The sequence below is a fragment of the Mus caroli genome, unplaced genomic scaffold (genome assembly GCF_978045245.1).
Source record: "Mus caroli unplaced genomic scaffold, Mus_caroli_1 scaffold_10, whole genome shotgun sequence".
Lineage (NCBI taxonomy): Eukaryota > Metazoa > Chordata > Mammalia > Rodentia > Muridae > Mus > Mus caroli.
The window spans coordinates 73,678,203-73,700,123 of NW_028227265.1; the positions used below are offsets into that span (position 1 = coordinate 73,678,203).

At 34.8% G+C, this 21,921-nt stretch overlaps 1 protein-coding gene across 2 annotated transcripts in view; it reads right to left on the minus strand.

Moving 5' to 3' along the window:
* Positions 1–21,921, minus strand: part of Glra3 (glycine receptor alpha 3) — a 173,231-nt gene that overhangs the window by 15,059 nt on the left and 136,251 nt on the right. For both annotated transcript variants that reach the window (XM_021169808.3, XM_029480242.2), the window contains 2 exons: positions 17,477–17,691; positions 2,164–2,307 (listed from right to left, as the gene is read on the minus strand). In XM_021169808.3, the coding sequence (XP_021025467.1) occupies positions 2,164–2,307; positions 17,477–17,691 (359 nt within the window). The remainder of the gene's footprint in view (positions 1–2,163; positions 2,308–17,476; positions 17,692–21,921) is intronic.

Sequence of the window (21,921 nt, forward strand, 5' to 3'; positions counted from 1 at the left end):
ACGCATAATTACACAGTTGATTTTAATCACATACACCGTTGTAACATACATATGTATCAATTAGTTGATGTTCACAGATGCAAAGTATCCATCCAAAAGTATTGAATCATAATAAGTGGCTTTGTTCTGTGTTAAATATTAATAACCCTTAATCACATATGCTTTCTGAATATATCAAATCATGATGAGCGAATGATAAACCATTATTATATCGAACTTTCCCTGGAATACCAGTCACTGAAAATATTAATCTTTGCACCATTGCTATGAGTCAAGGAGCAACAGACATTAAATACATCAAATATTTTATCTTAGACTTACAACTGGTAAAATTGGGTAAAGAGTTATCCCAGACAAAAAACAATATTGAAATGAGGAGTCAAAATTTAATATTAAATCTGTGGGCTGTTTCATTATTCAGTGAAGTTTAGTGTTAAGTGTGTATGAGCTAGCAGCCTTTTTCTATTAGACAGCATATGCAGGATAGTTCTTACTTCTAGTCTAGGTAGTGTGCAGTTGAAGCATGCTATAATAGATAAGAAAGAAAAAAAAGTAAGAAAGGGAACATAAAAGTGTCAAATGAAATAGTAATAATGACAATAGTATTGCCCAGTTTTAACAAAACAATGCTCAGGAAAATTGGCTCAGTCACTAACAGGAAGAAAAGACAAGTGTATCTTTAAGGCTTGGTTCTCTAACAGTGTTTCAGTACAGTCTAAGAACCAGCAGAGAAAAGGCAACAAAAGTCCATCGCCTCAGATGTGGTGAGGAGAAAGGCAGGGAAGGAGAGAGAGGTTTGGGAGAAAAAGAGGAGGAGGGGAGGAGGGGAAAGAGGTTGTAAAAGAAGAGAAGGGGAGGAGACAGACAGGAAGAGGAGGAGGAATGGGATGCAGAAGGGAAAAGTGGTGGAGGGCCAGGGAGAAAAAGAGGAAGAGGAGGACTCAAACTTAAGTGACCAAAGTCCAGGGGAAGGTGACGGGCAATATGAGAGTACCTTCTTATCGCAGTATGTTTCAACATATGAATGGTTAGGCTTTTTCATGCCAATTTAACAAATGGAAAATTGGATATTGCCTTATTCCAATATAATATTATCTCAGTGCTAATGCTCCTTTCCTGTGGCCACTTGCAGATGTTTATTGGGTCTGTGATAAGTTTTGGAAGTCAGTTGCCTTAGAATTCATTTAATACTAACTGGACTTTAGCTGATAGGTCAAAGTCTGTTGCTTTAAAATACTTAGTAAATATAAGTAATAGATAAAAATCGTTAAATGTCACAATGTATAAGCCTTATTTTTATATTTTCTTTAAATATCTCAGTGTATAGGACCATGGCAATACTTTTATATGACTCTGACAGTGTTGTGTTGAACAAATTATTTTAAGTTGTCAGTTAGCACATTTGCATTGGAAAAAGTAAACCATGGATTTACTGCTGAGATAAATTCTCTCTTATTATAAAGCAAAGAACGTTACTTGAAATCCTGTGTCCATAAAGGAAGATGCCTGAAGAGGATTCAATAGAGAGGAACAAACATTCTGCACTATGAAATTCTGCTAGCATGTTACTTCCACAACTTTCTAGCACCTCCTAATGAGACTCCAAGTGAACTTTTATCTGGGTCCATCTTTGATCAGATCTGAGTAAGGCAGCATTAGCACTTGATTGTGTTTACCACAGAGTTTCATAACAACAAAATATAAACATGTGCATAAAAAGGAGATTTATTCGCATGACCTCATCATCATACGAGTACTTCCATGATACTATATGGAATCTAATTAGCTTGGAAAAAAGGAACAATTTTTATAATTAAGTTTGATGTCTGTATTAAGTAATACTATCAGGAATACTCTAGTATGGCAAGTAGGAGATGGAATATTTATCAACTGATGCATAAACAGTGTTATTCGTGGAAATACACTAATGAACTTGATAAAGCAGATCATGTTATCATATATGCTCCTTAAGTATAACACAGTACCATAATTTCTCCCTGAACTCATCCTAATATTTTTTTTGACTGAACAAAAATGAGAGGTTATTACTTCATTTAGTCCCTGGTGTCCAAATTTCCCTCCTGTACATTTGCATTAAACAGAAAAAATCATTTTGCACTGCAAACTGATATCCCACTGAAACCCAATAAAATAATCACATACCTTATTCTTTCTCTTTCGCCGAAACCTCAACAGCTCTTTGTGTTGTCTTGAGACGAAATTCACGGCTGCATACTCCAGAAGTGCTGAGAACACAAAAAGGAGGCACACCGCCATCCAAATGTCAATAGCCTTGACGTATGACACCTGATCAGGAGAGGGACAAAGAGCAAGAAAATTGGCTTTCTTAGCTACTGCCTTTAAAAACAACATTGGTATTTTCTGATTCTCAATATAAAGTATAGATCAGTTAGAAGAAAATAAATGAAAAATGGATTTACTAAGAATTTCCAAGATAAGATTTTTTACAAACTTATAGGTTAGTCATAGTTGTAGAAATTGAATATATTTTGTTATCATTTTCAAGTTAGGCATTAACTCAAATATAAGAAAAGAAGAAAGATGAAATATTCTATATCTGAAACTTTATTAAGGGGACACAAATAGCAAAGGGGTCAAGTTATTTTTATTTGTAGACAGTTTGGTTTTATGAATAAAGGGCTCTAAAAACTCTACCAGAAAAACACCTACAGCTGATAGCTTCAGTAAAGTATCAAGATACCAAATTAATATGCAAAAATAGCAGCTTTCCTAAATAATGATAAGCAGGATGAGAAAGAAGTCAGGGAAGAATACTTTTTGCAATAACCTCAAAAACTATAGTGGGGGTAACTCTAACCAAGCAAGTGAATGACTTGTGTAATAAAAACTTTAACACATTAAAGAAAAAAAGATATAGAATGCATCAGATATGGAAATGTTTCCCATGTTCATAGATTAGTAGTTTAATATTGTAAAAATGCCCGTCCTACCAAGGGCAAACCGCAGATTCAACACAATCCCCATGAAAATTCCAACACAATTCTCTACAGCAATTTACAACATCAAAACCTTCAACTTCATATACAAACAAACAAAGGAAGAGATAAAAACAAGTAGAGCTAAAATAATCCTAAGAAATATCAAAGAACTGCAGGAGGTATCCCTCCTTCAGATTTCAGTTGTATTTCAGATTTCAGGACACCTGATTTTTACAAAGAAGCTAAAAGTACATGCTGGAGTTAAATCACCATCTCCAACAAGTGGTGCTTGTTATCAATTTTGATATCAGTATGTAAAATAATAAAGTTAGATCCTATTTATCACCCCCAATAAACACAACTGGAAATGGATCAAAGAACCTAAGGTACCCCAATTCTGAAACATTAGTATTACTTGAAGTCAAACTGAAATATATATATATATATATATATATATATATATATATATATATATATATGTATATATATCCCATGTGTGTGTGCATGTATGTGTGTATAAGTATTTACTATATTTTCAGTATATCATTTTACTTTGCAATGATTTTATTTTATAACCAATTAATTCAGCTAAGATAATTTTATTTGTTCTCTATTTCTAATAGTTTACAAGCATCAAGATATAGTAAATAGAATCCCCTATTTCCTAAGCTGACAATCTGACTACATTTATCAAGATATGCATATATATATATATATATATGTACAACTATAAATATGTATGTATATATATGTACATATATATGTATATATATATGTACAACTATAAATATGTATGTATACACACACATATATATGTATGGCATATAAAAGAATGTACATATATCTGTATATATACCCGCATACATATATACATACATAGGATTCAAATTATGTCTGTGTTTCCTCACTACTGGGCTGAAAACCAAGGGCTATAACTCAACACTATTAGCAATTAGATATTTAAGGCAATCTCTGTCTAGTCCTAATATCCCAACACATTCTATGAATTGTCCTAATAATCACATCTTAAATTTTAAAATATGCATTTTTCTACCAACCCAAGATTTATAAACTTGTTGCCCTTTAGCTTCAGATCTCATTAGCATTCATTCTGGAACATTTGCTCAATATTTCCTGTTTTTGGTGATACCAATTGCTTTAATGAGTCAAGGTTTGCTATTTTACAGAATGCTTTCTTTAAACTTTCCTTGTTTTTATTTATTTATTTATTTTGTTAGTAATGTCTTGCCAATGTTTCACATCTAACTATTAATTGTGGGTTATCACGGTGATGTGTTACCTCAAAGTGATGAATGTGTATTGATAAATTGGTTATAGCGAGGTCTTCTAATTTTCTGCATTTTAAAAGATACTGATCTCCTCCTGAGTATAATGTTCTGAAATTATTTTGATTTAGTTCAGTTTTAGAATATGTATTCAGTATACAGAGAACCCTGGGTTTTATCCCTAGCACCAACCTTCCAAGATTTATTCTAAATTTCTACAAGGTAGATTTTAACATTCATGATTTTCTTTGACCCAATCTAATATCATTATATCTATATTTTGTGTTAATACCCTATTATCTACATTTGTTATTGTATTTATTTATTTATTTATTTATTTATTTATTTATTTATTTATGTATGTTAGTGAGACTCATACTCTGAGGAATTTCTTAATTGTAGTACATTAATGTTATGCTTCATTTTAAGACTCACAATATTCCTTTATTTTTGACAAGTCTCCATCTTTGTTTTATTACTTACATTTTTTAATGACATGAGAGGCTTAAAGTTTATTGTGTACGTTTTCTTTTCCCATCTTTAAGTCATTCCTTTTCTAAGGTATCATTCTTTTTATATTTTAATACTTATTTTTATTATTTTTATTATTTTTATGTGTCTCTCTCTCTCCCTCAGTCCCTCCACCTCTGTGTGTGTGTGTGTGTGTGTTTCTCCCCTGTGTGTGTGTCTGTGTGGTTGTAAATGTGGGTGTACAGGTATCTGAGGTGGTCAGTGACATTGTCTGCTCCTATACTGGAGTTATATGTGACTGTGAGCTGTCTGAAGTATTAGAGGAATCAAACTCTCATCCTCTGTAAGAGCAGACTGTGCCCTTAAACATTGGGCTGCCTCTGCATTCTGTACAGAATAATTCTTTAGTAAAAGGTGGCTTGTAGGAATGAAGGTCAGAGTGTAGATATATTGAATACTGAACTTCACAACAAATGTTTGTTTTATGCTCATACCACATACTATTATGATTGTCTTGAGTTACTTTTTAAAAAAATTGACAAAGCAAGGAATCTCTCTTATCTCTATCTATCTATCTATCTATCTATCTATCTATCTATCTATCTATCTATCTATCATCTATCTAGTTACTTACCTTGTATCTATAAGTCTATTCATCCATTCAACTTGAATACAGGGTAATATGGTAGTCTCTCTGATTCTATTTTAACATCTTTGGGTTTGTTCCTCTTTTACCATTTTCTATGCCAACCCAATCTGCTGTAAACCACCTCAGCCTGTGCTGTCTTGGAACCATCTCTGACCTGTTCCAAACCATATTCATTTACTATTTTCCATTGTCTCTAGCTGACTGGCTTCATCCAGTCTCTAGATGGCCCTCAAGGAAGAATCCCACAGGCTTTGCATTTCCCTGATTAAAAGGTCAGTAAGGGCTTAGGGTTCCTCAGAACCGGAGTTGTAAATGATTGTACAATGCCATGTGGGTGCTGAGTAATGAATCTGGGTCCTCTGACAGAGCAGCAAGAACTGCAAAGCCAAGTCTCTAGTCTCTCAGTGAACATATTTATGGGCTAATCTAACTGCACTGCCTTCAAGTAAAGCTCAGTATTTTCTCATAAGGAATTTAAAGTCTAATTTGTCAGAGGGGACGTAAAATCCTTTGTCTTTAGGCTCTATCTTACATCTCTTCTTTTTACTATTTTCATACAATATTTATTAAATATCAATGGGTCAACCAAATTCTATTTTTTGTGTGTGTGTGTTACAGAAATAGAGATGATTAATGAAGCCTATGTTGCAGCTATTAAGTAACGGATTCAAAAGAAAAAAAAAAAAAAACTATGGAAGAATTAAGATAACAAGAGAACTCCTAAAGAGAAAATACAGAATAATGGAAACATAACTAGGCAAAGGAAACGATGCTCAGTAGGGACCCCTCTGAGGATGTGTTGATTACTGGCATTTGCCATTTGCTTACTTACTATGTTCTAGCTTCCATTTTTTTCCTTTCAATTTTTGGGTACTTGAAGCAATCAACAAGCCCCTTCCTGTCTTATCAGCTTTTATCTGTTCTTTAGCTTTGTCTGGAGTTTGAGTTAATCCTGTTTGTCCTTCCAATGTCAGCATAAACTACTTTCTCAGGAAATCTTTTTCTAAAGTTCATAACAGAATAGCTCCTCATACTACCTTCCTTTATCTTTTACAGAACCTGAGGCAAAGCTCCTCAATTTAAAAATGATATTGAGGCCTAGTGATATTCCTGTTTAAAATCATAGAGCTACCAAATTGCAAAGGTAAGATTTCAATACAATTAATGTACTTTATTTAGCTCCCTTTTAGACTAATTAAGCCATCATTACAAATTATCAAGAATATTATAAGGTGGAATTCATTTTGTCATAAACTGTCATCCTTAATCATCTTCTAAAAGTTAAAAGTCAAAGGTCGTCGATGTTTGTTTGCTTTGATCTTAAGCACAGACCATTCTCTTTTTACCTGCCTGTGAGAAAGGAGACAAGGTAAATGTATTTAGTAAAGAAAGACACGATGTCTTTAGAGCAGGAGAAGCAAAACTGTTAAAATCAGAGAAATTTTTATTCTTCAAAATAAAGTCTTCCTGATTATATAAAATATAACAAGGTTTTTGATCTACCCACAATGATCTAGAAGATCATTGTCTGATGAATTCATATTAATCTTAGGCAAGTATTGTCAGCTTTATAACTTATGTTAACTATCCAGAGCCACCTTCCTCTAAGCCTGGTTTAAAACAAACAAACAAACCAAAACAAAAAAGAAAAATTTATGGTTCATTCAAGTTCATTCAGAAAGTAAGTTTATGGTCAATGTACAGCAAAAAAGTGGAGTATTTAGCTATAAATGACACATCTATATTATCAGTTCCCCTATCCCAAGACTGAGGGACAAATGCAGAAAAGGAGCCCAAGAGATTTTAAGAGCCAAAGGCTTGAGGACCAGAATTATACTGTTTCCTGGATGTGATAGAACCACTGCACCCAAGAACTTATAACAACTGTGGTTGCTTGTGTAAAATCAATCCAGTCAGCAATTTAGTGTGGAGGGGTATGATTCATGAACCACCACACAAATTGTGGCACTATGAATAATTGACAATTTATGGGGAAGAGAGAGTTGGTTTTCAATAAATTGATGGTTACTCCTAGGTTGACATCATCCAGTAAATGGTCCCACAACCAAGAGTATGTGGGCAGCCCAAATTGGACTCAGTGAATTGTCAGGAAAAAATAGGCATGAAAACTATTTCTTCTACTTCCATCATTCTTTAGTTGGCTATAGTCTTTTGTGGAGGGTTAAAGACCTTGAAAGAGAGCAAGAAAGGATATATGGGAGGATTTTGAGAAAGGAATGGGAATGGAGACCTGTGAAGAAAAGGGGCATAGGGAAATTATGGGATTAGAGTAGTATAATTTCAAAAGTAAAGGAAAAAAAATAGAGAAAAGGCTGGTACAAAGTTGGATGGCATAGAGAGATGGCGATCGATGTTTGAGTAGTTAAAGCAATGAATGAGGCAGTGAACTGGATCAACGTATACTGTATAACAAACACTCTCAAAGAATTAATAAAATCATTTTAAGTATTTATATGTTCTGTAGACATGTTTATGTTTCAAAAATACTGGGTGTCTCTCTTATATTGCTTAATGTTATAATTAGAAAATTGAGCAAACTTATATAACAAATAAGATAAAAACATATATGACTAAATTTTATCATTATTTATTGATGAATTTCAATATTATAGACCGAGTCAATTCACCTTGGTCTTGGAAAGAGGTCATTTTTGGAGAGCTTGCCTAAGTACAAATTTCTCTGTTTCCTACTTTAAAATATAATATAACAGAAGTTGGCTTGATGAGATTCCCCATATGAAACTATATAATTAATAGCATCAAAGTCTCACTGGCTTGAAATAAAATGTGCCATGTCTACTTTCTTTGAAATGTAATGTGCTGTCATGGTAATTCTGTCTTGTGACACAGTGGTAGAGGAAATGCAGGACACTGTGGTTGTCAGTTGGGTGATTAATGGGACAGGCTTGAGGGGGCGCGGGTCATTTTGGTTAAAGTTCAGTAACCAGAACCATTCTGGGTCAGCTTCATCTTAGAAGAAAGCAAAACAAAAACTGCCAAGTTTCTCAGGTACCTGGAAGAGGTACTCAGAGGGAGTAAGTGACACAGAGAGAGGTATTTTCGACTTTTTATTCTAAAACAAATTCAAGAATCCCCACTAGTTCAGAAGTTATCATATTTTGAACAGTAGAAAATAGTTTAAGAGAACCATCACTGAAGAGCCAAACACACAGCCTTCCAGGAGACAGTATGACATATGGTGGCAGTAAGTTTGTTTTTGTGATTGTGTGTGCGCGTGTGTGTGTGTGTGTGTGTGTGAGTGTGTGTATGTGCGTGTGTGTGCAATGTAACCATGTTTTCTATAGCCACACTGCCAAGTAACCATAGTAAGTCAGTAGTAAGGAATGAAAATCCCCAGGGTCACAGCAGTGCTGCCACAGAACACATTTTGATCTAAGGAACACAATTTTCAGGAGAAAGAGAATAAAGGTAGAAAGGCTACAAGCTATTCCACCCATGAAATGACTTTGAGCCATGTAGTTTCAGAAATCAGAGAGTGAAAATATAAAAGAAGAGTAAGAGGAGGAGAGAACAGGAAAGACTGAGAAAGAAGGAAAGAGGAAAGGAGACAGAGGGAGAGAAAGAATAATGTACTTCTAATGTTAGAAGACACCCGATCACTTTGCTAGCACATTCAACCCTGTTCCAGTTGATCACTCATTTGTGAATTTAGTCCTGAAATCATGTACTCACTTGCTGATCCCAAGTGATAGATTGTATCTATCCCTATAAAATAGTCCATAAGACCATACTCTTTTGCAAGATTTTGATAAGACCACTCAAGAGCAGTGTTTTAGGTGTTGTTGACTGACAAACACATAGTGGGAACTATACTGTAGGTGTGGAAATGTGTTAAGATTAAGAAACCTGCCAACACACATGCCTTTACTGTAAGCTACTAAGGTAGTCAAACGCATTACCATGAGACCAATAAATTCCTATGCTACAGCTCATATATACCACGTGCTAATGGATAACATATGTTGGATGTGGCTTAATAATCACTATGTAGAATAGTGCTTATCAGATATTTCCACAAATAAAAATGTAGGTGCATTGAAAAGCTTAAATTTGAGACGAGGAAACTTACATGATGGTAGTGTTGCATGCCTTTACTCTTAGCACTCAGTGGGCAGAGGCAGACAGACCTCTGAGTTTGAGGTCAGCCTGGTCTACAAAGTGAGTTACAGGACAGATAGGGAAGCCCTGTCTTAAAACAACCAACCAACCAACCAACCAACCAACCAACAAACAAACAGACAAACAAACAAACATCAACTAAAGCAGAACCCAGCCTACGTCTCACAAGCCTCATGAGAAAATATCTGTAAGGCAAATTTCCACAGTTCATTTAAGAGTGATTGTTTTGTCAATTTTTCTCATATCTAAATTTGCTTACATATTACAGAACATTGCAGTGTATGCCTTTGGGTAAGGTAATTTGTTCTTTCTCTAATGGCAATCTGTCTTGGGAGATTTCCCCAGTTTCAGAAATGTCAAGTGAACAATGATGGATATGTTTGACTGTAGAATAAGCAAGTGGCTCAGACACACAGACAAATGTGTTTCACAAAACTTGCTGGAAATCTCTGTGCTGCATTGTTTGCTTGGGTTTTTATTTCTGATCTCTATGGATTTACTTCTTTTGCTTATTCATCAGCATGCAAGATCCTGCATAAACATTTACATTTTGTAATATTTATAAGGGAACTATCACTCTGAAATGCATCTGAATGTTATCTAAGTTCAGGGATAAAGTAATTACAACAAATAAAGAATAAGTGGTGCTTTGAAGTCACCCACTAAAGGAAATGGAGTTGATATTGAAATAACAAAAGAAGAGCGCTAGGCAGGGATGAGAGTGAGCACTATATAGAGCTTTGACATGCTGGGAGTTTTAACCCATTTCCCTGGACGGTGACTCTCAACAGCTTCACTGTTGCCCTACTCATTCGGACTATACATAGACCTATAGTAAATCCACTATGCTCCTATGTAGCATTCATGACACACATAAATATTTTCACTTTAAGAGATAAAATTCAGAAGAGAAGCCTGCCATCCTTGGTTGCATTGTTTCTAGCGAGGTGGGTCATCTTTCCAGATGCCTAAAGAAAGGGCGAACAGGGAAAGAACAAAGGATCTCGAAGATCATAGTTACCTCTGAGTCTAGATTCAGGTGCCCAGGCTTTACCTTTCATCTATAGCTTGTGACTAATGCTTTTTAACATTTACACGAAAAGGTAAAATACATCTAGATGTCACCAGAGATGTTTCTTGGGAGGATGCTATTAGACTTCCTGGCATGCATAATATAACTCTTGACCTATTCATTTGAAGTGAAATTAAGCGTGCGACTTCTCGCTCCAATCTTTACATGCTGGAGATTTTGCACTCTGCAGCTGCCTGCTTATTACGATCATCTTTCATTCTAATTCCTTCTACTCAGGTGTCTAAGAGCATTATTTATGACTTCAAACTAGAATCATGGAGACAGATTTCGCCTGTAAGGGCCCTTTCTTTAAGCACTGATTTTTGAAGCAAGGTCTTTCTTTCAACAGAGGTTTAATTGTACATGTTTCTTTTATCATTTATAAAGTTCATATATATGTTTCTGAGATACTCTCATACATGTATATGTATATGTTATATGTACATGTGTATGTGTGTGAGAGATTTTTAGATAAAATAGTCTTAAAATTACATATGAAGTTTTTGCTATTAAATTTAGTTTTACCACGAAGTCATGGTATATTGCTGTTATGAAAATGTAAACTTGGGAATTCTCTCTTATCCTTAAAAATGTATACATATGTGTATGTGCATATATGCATGTAATAGCAATCCATAGAAGAAGTCCATGAATTTGAAAGAGAGTAGGGACCAGGGTTGGATTGACAGGTTTGCAGGGAGAAACGGGAAGTGGGAAAGGCTGTATTTTATAATCTCAAAAATACAAATAAATAAATTGAAAACATTATAAGACACATCTGTCTATATGTCAAGTAGAGAGAAAATGTTTATTAATTTTATTTTTAGGTGTATTACAATTTATGAAGCCTAGTAAATGTAGCAAGATAAAAGGACAACCACAAACACCCACCAATTCATCTTATTATAGGACCTATCTAAAGTGTAGATGTTATATTCATAAGATATTCTTATATTAGTAATAAAACTTTTTACCTTACTATGCATTGTATAATATGCATTTAATAAGAAAGTTTTGGGTAAATCTTGCTTTTATTTTCTGTGTTTTTCTTTGTTCTCTTTTCCCAAAATAAGCATCTATGGAACATTAATATTATTAAAGTAAAAAACTTAAATAATTAATTTAGTATACTGGTCTCATTCAATTGAAAATTCAATTTAGGAGATTATATCATAATAATAAAGCCACAATGAACTCATGTATGTTATATTTTTTTTTCAAACTTGATTGAAGTAATATCAATTAACTATATATGTTGAGTTTAAATAGTAAGGAGCAATCCCTGCTAGATTAGCGTTCCAGTGTTATAAGAGTAAGAAACCCTGAACATTGTTTGCTCCTCTCATTTTATTGCTACATGTCAGGAACATAACATGAATGCCCTTAGGTCCATAGGTCTCCAGAGAAACCAGGAATGCTAAGCCCAGGGGATTGTCTTTCCAATGGCACAGATGAGAAAGCTGAGCATTGGAGATTATTAACAGCCCGGTGAACTGTGTCATCTGCTGGGCTAGGCCATATCAAGCTCCTATAACCAGGACCAAAGGTGGCTTGGTTCATAGCCAAAATGACATGTGTGCTATCTACATAATTAAGACCAGGCCAGAGCCTGAAGCCCTTAAGCTAGTATAGGTAGCCTATCTGTAGAATCTATTTTCTTAGAAAAAAAATGACATGCACCCTTAGTTGAGTTTCAATAAAATCACACATCTTATGCACCAGAGATTGTATTACAATGGGAAACATTTTTTTTCAAAGTTGTATTGGGCTTAAATACATTGAGAATGAAACACTTGGCGCTAACTCCGAGAAATCTGCTCCAGGTTGACAAAGTCAGTCTGTTCTTGGGTTTGCATTCATTTCTCTTCCCATGGTTTGCTTCCCTATATAACACCTGCAAGGGCTCCTTCAGCAACAGATCTATAATTTACTCTGTTTAAAATCCACAGAGTATTTTTTTAGATCATTAAGAGTATGTGTTTCCGTGTTATTAAAATAAAACAGTAAGTATAACTCCTTCTTTTTTTTTTGCTTTATTCTTTCAGTTTAAACAACCCTGAATGCCAATATATAATCTAAGCACCAAATATACATATATTGATTCAATTTCAGTTTATATTAGCTATACTTATTTTTATACTTTCCAAGATCCACTGTTTTCCTTCTACCATACTGGAGATAAATGTAAACTTTATATTCAGTTTTGTTATTGTTTTGTGGTACTCTGGATAGTAAACAGAGAAGTAAGAGTAAAGTATAATCCAACCGAAGTTTCATGCTACAACATAAAGATGAAAATGCTTTTTAAAACAAAATATTGAGTAAACAATTTAAAAGCATTTGATTTTTAAATGTGCATGTATTACCCAGTGGACACACATACACCGCCTTAGATTCTGAGGATGGGAATGCGTAGGTAAAGCTTTGTTCTCTCCTCGCTACACTTCTGGTGGGTTTCACAATCAGAATGAACAATGAGAAAAAGAACTGAAACCCTGGGCTCAAGCTACTGTCCCTCACCCCTTAAATACTCTTTAGTCTTGAATTTGTGATCTGTCCTGCTAGAGGCTTCTGGGCCTCCGTGACAAGCTTAGTTATTTAGACTTTCAAGTATTCTCTGTCCTTCTATGGTTAGCAGCTTTTTGTAAATAAGAAAGTGGGAGTGGTCAGGATAGTAAGGGAGAATCTAAACAGAATTTTCCTCTCTCTCTGTCTCTCTGTCTCTCTGTCTCTCTGTCTCTCTCTCTCTGTCTCTCTCTCTCTCTCTTTCTCTCTCCCCATCCCTTCTCACCCTTCAAACAATTTTTCCAAAATATATATGAATGAACTACAATGTAGTGCAAGAAAAGACACAATGTTTTAGCAGAGAGCATTATGCTTGAAATCATTTCTTTCCTTACTTTGGCAAAGTTTCCTTGAGCATTGATTTTGGATTTGGCCATGGAACTTGGTATAATTTGTGGGATCAGAACAGAAATGGATTATATGTCCACCCACACTGAACAAACATATTATGTGTGTGTGTGTGTGTGTGTGTGTACCTGCTTGCTTTCTAGTTTCTGTATACTCCCAAGTGGAGGGCATGGGACATTTGGCTGGTAACCATAGTTACTATATGATGAGGCAACCAAACCACTTGACAGTCTAACCCCAAGACCAGTCAAACACAGGCAAGTCCAGACCAGACAAAGGTAATTCAAAATCTCATGTGCAAGAAAAAAATTATCCAAGACTCTTAAGGTCTTGGTGTTATTTATTTAAATAGAATTGGTGCAATGAAATAAAACTGAGACAACCCTTGAGCCAAAAGTCTCATTATTTTACTTTTAGAGTTTAGGTGGACTTTCAATCTACATATTGTCTTACTCTTGCTGAGGTTGCACTGTGGTGGATACAGATGCGTGGTAGAAAAGTACCTACTACCCATCATTACACTTTAGGACATAGAAGGTTTTAGTTGGTAGTATCTGAACTAGATAGTAAATTAAAATAATGATGGGTACCAACTCTTCTTCCACTTATGACTCAAACCTATTCCTCTTAAGGATGACTGCTTTCCTATATTTAAACAAACAAACAAACAAACTGATGACACACTGTTGGGATTTGAATTTGAGATAAAAATCTTTGAGTAATTTTGTTTTGCCTTTAAGCAAGTGGACCTATTTTGTACACAGCTCGAGTTGGACCAAGGGGAAAATAAGAATGGAATCTTTGAATCCCCCCCCCTCATTTTTCCCCCTCCTATTTTTGGGCATTTATTCATTCTTGAAAAAAATCATGTCTCGTCTATTTTCCTGTTCCTTTTTCACTCATGAAATCAGAGGCCTAGATTTCCTGGTCATAAGCCCAGGAACTCTTGGGCTTCGGCAGTTCCATGTGTCAGACTCGTGGAGGTCTCAACGTGAAAAAAGAACCTATACTCATCATTTCCTTCATCCTGTGTTGGAAATGACTTGCCTGGCACACACCTGGATATCACTCTTGACTTCTGCCTTTCCTTGACACTGCAATGTGCCATTTATAAACACACACCTTTTCACGTACTTACTACCTTTACCTCTGTTGCTACCCGTCAGAGTTCTTATCCCTGCTTTCTCACCCATGTATAGCGTCATAATGATCACGCATCTTAAATATTTCTTCAGCTTGTCCTACTAAGTTCTAATTATTACAGAGAACTGTTATACGGTCTACAACTTGACCCCATAATCATTACTACTTTTGTTCTTCTCATTTACAATAAATTCCACGGTGTGGAGAAACACTTATCAACATGAACTGTCTTGAAGCTTTGCTGTCAATAGATTGCACATGCCACCTCTTCTGACCAGTTGATGTAGGTATTGTCGAAATGAAATTAGACAGAATGGACCACATGTGTCTTCTGGCATTGGGATATGATATACTTGACTTAGCACGACATTGAACAAGCTAAAACAACTGATAATATAAGAGAATCTTGAGAAGCCAATAATACTTTATTATATTGAAGTTCATTTTAAAAAAATATTAGGTTTTTGTTGGAAACTTTAGATGTTTTCTTCAGATAATAGATATTTCTTACCAATATTCTTATAAAAAGAAAATAATCTTAGGGAATGACCTAAATATATTCTAAGATTTTTTTCTTCTGAGTCTTTAGTAATTTCCAAAACTCTTTTATTCTACTGGAGATGTACTAGCATACAGCTGATGTAAAACACTAAACAGTTATTGTAAATTAATGATTTATTATTTTCCTGGCATTTAATAATCCAGTGTTGTTATAATTTCTGAACTGAATTTGTATTCTACTTCCTAGAATGTAACAGTGGTTATAGATTGATGGCAAATGTCACACTCCAAAGTGCCATTTTGTGAGCTCTTTGAGAGGAATCTGTACTTTTAGGTGACAGTTTCTAAATACACAGGTGAGCTCTCAAAATCTGCTTCCCTGGGCCTCAAACAAACAAACAGGCAAACAAATAAACAAGCCCCTCCTCTCATCAGAATTCTAATTTCCAAGATATTCTGTTCTTTTGAATAGTCTGTTCTAGTATGTTAATGACTATTATTTATAATGGATGTTCTGAGTTGGCTCCTCTAAATTCTAGTATGTCTGGCTAAATATTTTAAGTCTTTTGTTATTTACTTATAAAATGTCCAAGATAATATGCCAGGTTTGTGTTGTCTTACGTCATACCTGCTTTTGAATTCTGTCTATAGGTGAAAATTAAATTTCTTGTGGGACATTGTCTCTATTATAAGAAATGAGTCATATAATATGAATGCATGTGTATATAATATAATTGAACTCATGATTGAAATTTTCTTCTTTCATTGAAATCCTGATGAAAACAATGTTTTTAAACAGTCTCTCTTTTATTTGTTTATAGATGGAGAACTCTCACAGACCAACCTTTCTATTTTGCTTAAACATATACACATTTTGCCATCTTAGTCTGACTTTTTAATTTTTTTTTTTCCTCACACCTTTCAACTCTCCCATTCTGGGTCTTAAGTATTTCTCTTCTGTGCCTCATCAAACCAATTAATTTTTAAAATAAAGCATATTCCATTCATTTTTCTAACTGATAACATATGGCTCAAACAAATTTTCATTTACAGATAGATCAGGAATAAGATAGAAATGAGTAAATTTCCTTACGATTTGACCATGAGCTTTCTACTATTTCCAGACCCCTTAGGGCATTCATTTACAAACTCATAAGCACTGACTATCACTTCAAACAAATAAGAAAGTTTAAAATTTTTACAGGGGGGATTATAAAAACAAATTGATTTGGAGTATTGAAACAGTACAATTTAGTTTTAATAAAGGAAGAAATTATTTTAAAAGAGAATAATTAATTTTTACTGAGAAAACTGAACTTTATTGAACATCAAATTCTTTCTGTGCTCTGTAACATTTGCAATGATAAACTATCTTTTAACCAAAGTTTATTTACTCACACATTTTTACTTTATTAAACAAGAATTAATTCTTAGAAACCAGTAAGGGGACCATATGTGCATTTATAATTTACATCAAGTAGCAGGTGCAGCATCAAACATTCTTGAGAAGCCAATATTACTTTATTATATTGAAGTTAATTTTAAAAAAATATTAGGGTATTGTTGGAAACTTTAGATGGTTTCTTCAGATAATAGATATTTCTTACAAATATTCTTATAAGAAGAAAATAAATCTCTATTTCTGTCTTTTTAAATAGAAAAACAAAACCTCTTATTTTTCAGTATAAATAGTTTAATTCTGGATGGCTAGAATGTATCCAAATTATTAAATTAGGTAAGTACTCTTGCCTATTGACCTACAACTGTCAAAAGCCAGAAGACCAGGACACAGCATAATGGAAACCAGGCTGTAGCACCATGGAAATATGATATAGCTCTTAAAGGGCAATAATTACTATAACATTTTCCTGGAAGTAATTTTAGTAATTGATTACAAACACATACAGCTACTAGTATTTTAGTTTATGTTTTAAGCATCTATTAAGAAAATAGTATGGAAAGATTATTTCTGTGTATATATGTGCACACATCTATGCATTATACCAGTACTTAAGAGTACCATAAAGATCAGTTTAAATAATGTTTCTCTTTTAAGCATTTAAATATACAGATATCAAAAATCCCATGGTTCTTATAATGACTGCTAATACTTAAATAAAAAACCCACTAAACTATACACTGTGTAAGTAGCAAGCATCTTTGATTTATAGAATATTTTCCGTCATCTATCACTTCATTGTGCAATGTTTGGTGCTTAAAAAAAATCAGTAACTAATAGTAAATATCTGAATGAATTTTGACCAATCTGACAACAGCATTTAATGTATGCATCCATTGCGTGTCCCCTCAGGACACTTACCTTTGGTAAGGAGGCCCGGGATCCAGAACTCTGTGTGGTCATAGTAAGTACAGTGGTGATGCCCAAAGCTACTCTAGCTGGGGCTGCATCCATGTTAATCCAGAATGAGACCCAGGATAGAATAACAATCAGGAGGCTGGGGATGTACATCTGGATCAAGTAATAGCCCATCTGACGCTCAAGATGGAATCGCACTTCTATGCATGTAAACTTTCCTAATTGTTTATAAAATAGATGCAACAATTAAATAAAAATCAGATTTTGTTATGATATCAAATAGAACTTCAGTGAAGTAATAATAATTTTACTGTAAGATTTTTTTATACTAAAATGAAGGAACAGTATGTCACATACCCAAATTCAGTTTAGTTTTTTGATTTTTTAAATCTGTGCATCTAGAAACAATGTCCCAAGGGAAGGGAGTCTTCTGAAATAATACGTAATCTTCTTTTTATGTTCAAATAGGTTTTCATACTTGTCAAAGATCTCTTCAGTTTTTGACACTTGTTTTCATGTAGACAGAACAGTACATGTTTATTGTGTAAAGGCGACCTATATTTTGTGTTTCTGGAACTTCCAAATGATTATTTGTTCAGGTACTATTTGTTTCAAAAACATTTGTATTTTTAAGTATTATAGAAGAAATGCAAATGAAGGTGAGCAGTTTCATAAATAATACTATAAAACTAAATATGTATCATTTTGCCTTAATAATGTTTAAGATAATTTTAAAACATAGGGAAAAACAAATATGTTACATCCACTGTTTAAATATATGTCTTTGTGCCTCTGTTTCTGCAAATAGAGGTTATGAATATTTATGTCAACATTGCTATTTCTACTCCATGGGTTCTAATTATATTCATTTATCCCCACTGCTTTATTATCCATCCTTCAAAGAAACAGTCTTCTAAGTAATTTGATCCTTGGTTTTATTATCTATTATTTTTAATAGAATGATGTCACAGATCTAATATTCTCTTTAAGTATCATTAACTGATATGACCACTGGAGAAAGATATCAAAGAGCATGACTAGAAAACCTGCTGGTGTATGGCAAAGAGACTCTCCATTGCAGACTCCTATTAACAAAACGAGCTCATAAATGATAGCAGACTGGAGACAAGTGCACAGCCTGTGGAGGAGAATAGAAGATAGAGCAGAACTTCAAGACCTCAACAGTAGCTTGCAAGGTCTGGGGACAGTGAAGTCCACTTTATAGTATATAGCAACCAGAACCATACACAAGCCATACACAACCCTACTCTCAATTCATCAGTGAAATGATTAAAGATTCCTACAATATCTAAAATATTTATATTTTAAAGAAATATTAAATATAGAAATATAAATTTTCATTATAAAGAAAATGAAATAGAGCAAGATTAATTAGTTTTATTATATCAATGCAAGTCTATTAAGTAATCTTATGAAAAAATTAGAAGGTTTTTTTTGGGGGGGGTACGTTCTCATGATTCATGTAATTCTCAAGAAAAATAACAAGGTTTCATTACATATATTAATGCCATTTTATAAATATAACTAAGATGGAAAATGAAGTCATACAGGATGCAAATATTATGGCCGTACATAAATGCACATATAAGTATGTATGTATGTATGTATACTAATTGTATGGTTGTGCACATGTACATTTTTTATGAGATTGTAAAGAGAAAACTTAAACTTGGACCCAAGTGATGAAGGGAACCTCTTATGCATACATATCAAGATGAGTATACCAAACAAAGTCAGAAAAGGAGAAAGATTTTAGATGAAAAAAATGTATTACATAGTCCTGAAGTAGCTTTTAGATTTGTACAATTTAGTGTGTGTTTGTGTGTGTGTGTGTGTAATTTTTCTTACTGAGTAGATCTAACTGTCACTGACCTGAGGACATGCTATTTAATTCAGTTTGACTCCAAACTCATGGATCATCTTGCCTTTGCTTACCAAGTGCTGGTATTAAAAGCATGTCCCTCCACACCTAGATATGTAATTAATATGTATTTGAAAGAATATTAACTTCAATAATTTTATTTCCTTGCAACACCAGGCATTTACAAATATGGATTTGTGTATCTGTGTGTGTGTCTCTCTGTGTGTGTGTGTGTGTGTATGTGTGTTATTTTTTCTTTCATATGCAGAGGGAATTATGTGGCATATGAGCCTACACTGGCAAACAAATAAAATCGGAATCTTGATTGTTGGGGGAATAACATAATACAAAGATTAATATATGAGACAAATTAATCACATATGTGAATAGAGACATTACCATATGTTTCTATAAGGTTTTCAGCCTTGAAATTTTGGACATACTTTCATCTTTTGTATTAAAGAAATGTTAGACAACTAGGTATTCTAGAAAATTACTACCAAAGTAATTGCTTGAAGTAATCATTCATAAATGTGAGCTGTAATATCAAGGTATGCAAATGTACTTTCTGCTAAGATGGGTCTCCTGTCACTATATTATCAAAATTCTCCCTGAAATGATGTCTAGAGTCAGCTATTGTTCTGTGATGAATGTGTCTAAAATTCACATCCTTGGAAAATCTGTGAATTTCACTTTATTGAGAAATCAGTGTTTGAGATGAAGACACAATCAACTTAAAATTTATTCCCAAATCATTGTTGTCCTTATAGAATGAGGGATATTTGGCTACAGAGATAGATGTATACAGAGGTCAACATATGACTATAAGGACAGAAACTAAAGTGATGTATCTATAAGTAAAGAAATACCTAGAATTTGTCAGAAATAGGTACCCCTTCTTAGAATTGGGAACAAAACATCCATGGAAGGAGTTACAGAAACAAAGATTGGAGCTGTGACGAAAGGATGGACCATCTAGAGACTGCCATACCCAAGGATCCATCCCATAATCAGCTTCCAAACGCTGACACCATTGCATACACTAGCAAGATTTTGCTGGAAGGACCCTGATATAGCTGTCTCTTGTGAGACTATGCCGGGGCCTAGCAAACACAGAAGTGGATGCTCATAGTCAGCTAGTGGATGGATCACAGGGCTCCCAATGGAGGAGCTGGAGAAAGTACCCAAGGAGCTAAAGGGACCTGCAACCCTATAGGTGGTACAACATTATGAACTAACCAGTACCCCGGAGCTCTTGACTCTAGCTGCATATGTATCGAAAGATGGCCTAGTCGGCCATCACTGGAAAGAGAGGCCCATTGGACTTGCAAACTTTATATGCCCCAGTACAGGGGAACGCCAGGGCCAAAAAAAAAAAAAAAAAAAAAAATGGGAATGGGTGGGTAGGGAAATGGGGGAGAGGGGAGAGGGTATGGGGGACTTTTGGGATAGCATTGGAAATGTAATTGAGGAAATACGTAATAAAATATATTTTAAAAAAAGTGCTTAATGCAACATTCAGAGTGAAAAACCCAGACAAGAGATTTACTGAGCTGAGGCACTACAGTGATGAGCTGCAATTTGTCATCTCACATCTCCTTCGAGTCAGAGGTAGAGTAGCAGACCGACTCTATGGTGTATATAAAGTACATGGGAATTATGGGAGAGTTTTTAGTGATTGGAGTGCCATCGAAAAAGAAATAGGGGATGGGCTGCAGAGTGCTGGGCATCACATGGACGTGTATGCATCTTCTATTGATGATATTTTGGAAGATAAAGAGCACTATGCAGATCAGCTGAAGGACTATCTGTTTTATGCAGAAGCACTTTGGGCTGTGTGCAGGAAGCATGAGCTTATGCAGTATGACCTGGAGACAGCTGCTCAAGACCTGGCTGCCAAGAAGCAGCAGTGCAAGGAGCTGGCCACCGGGACTGTGAGAACATTCTCATTGAAGGGAATGACTACCAAACTCTTTGGTCAAGAAATTCCAGAGCAAAGAGAAACCAGGATAAAGGTGCTAGAGGAGCAGATAATGAAGGGGAACAGCAGCTGAAGTCTAAAAATCTGGAAGGCAGAGAATTTGTGAAAAATGCATGGACTTGTGAGGAGCGGGTGTGGCAGCAGTCCCAAGATGGTGCCTGGGACTGCAGCTAAGTCTTATGATTTGCACCTGACTTCCTCATACACCTGAAAATAAGCCACGACCATCGTGAGAGCTGCACAGGTGCACCATGATGCTGGCAGTGTAAACAAGTCCATATATGGTGGAGACATGCCCCTGCCACCCTGATTGGCTGAAGCTGCGTGCCTGGTGAGGTGACATGGCCTGCTGTGAGTGGATGGGGGCTGAGAGTATACAAGCAGACCTCCCTGGTTGCCCGGGGTGCTTGTAGCAGCATTGAGGCGTTCCTGCAATAAAGGCTGTTGAGAAGAAAAAAAAAGAAATTGACAGGAAAGGAAACTTCCCTGGAGCCTCCAGAGAAAACATAATTTTGCTAATACCTAATTAAAAAAATACTTAGCTACTAGAGCTATGAGAAAATGAAATTTGTTTAACCTATCAAA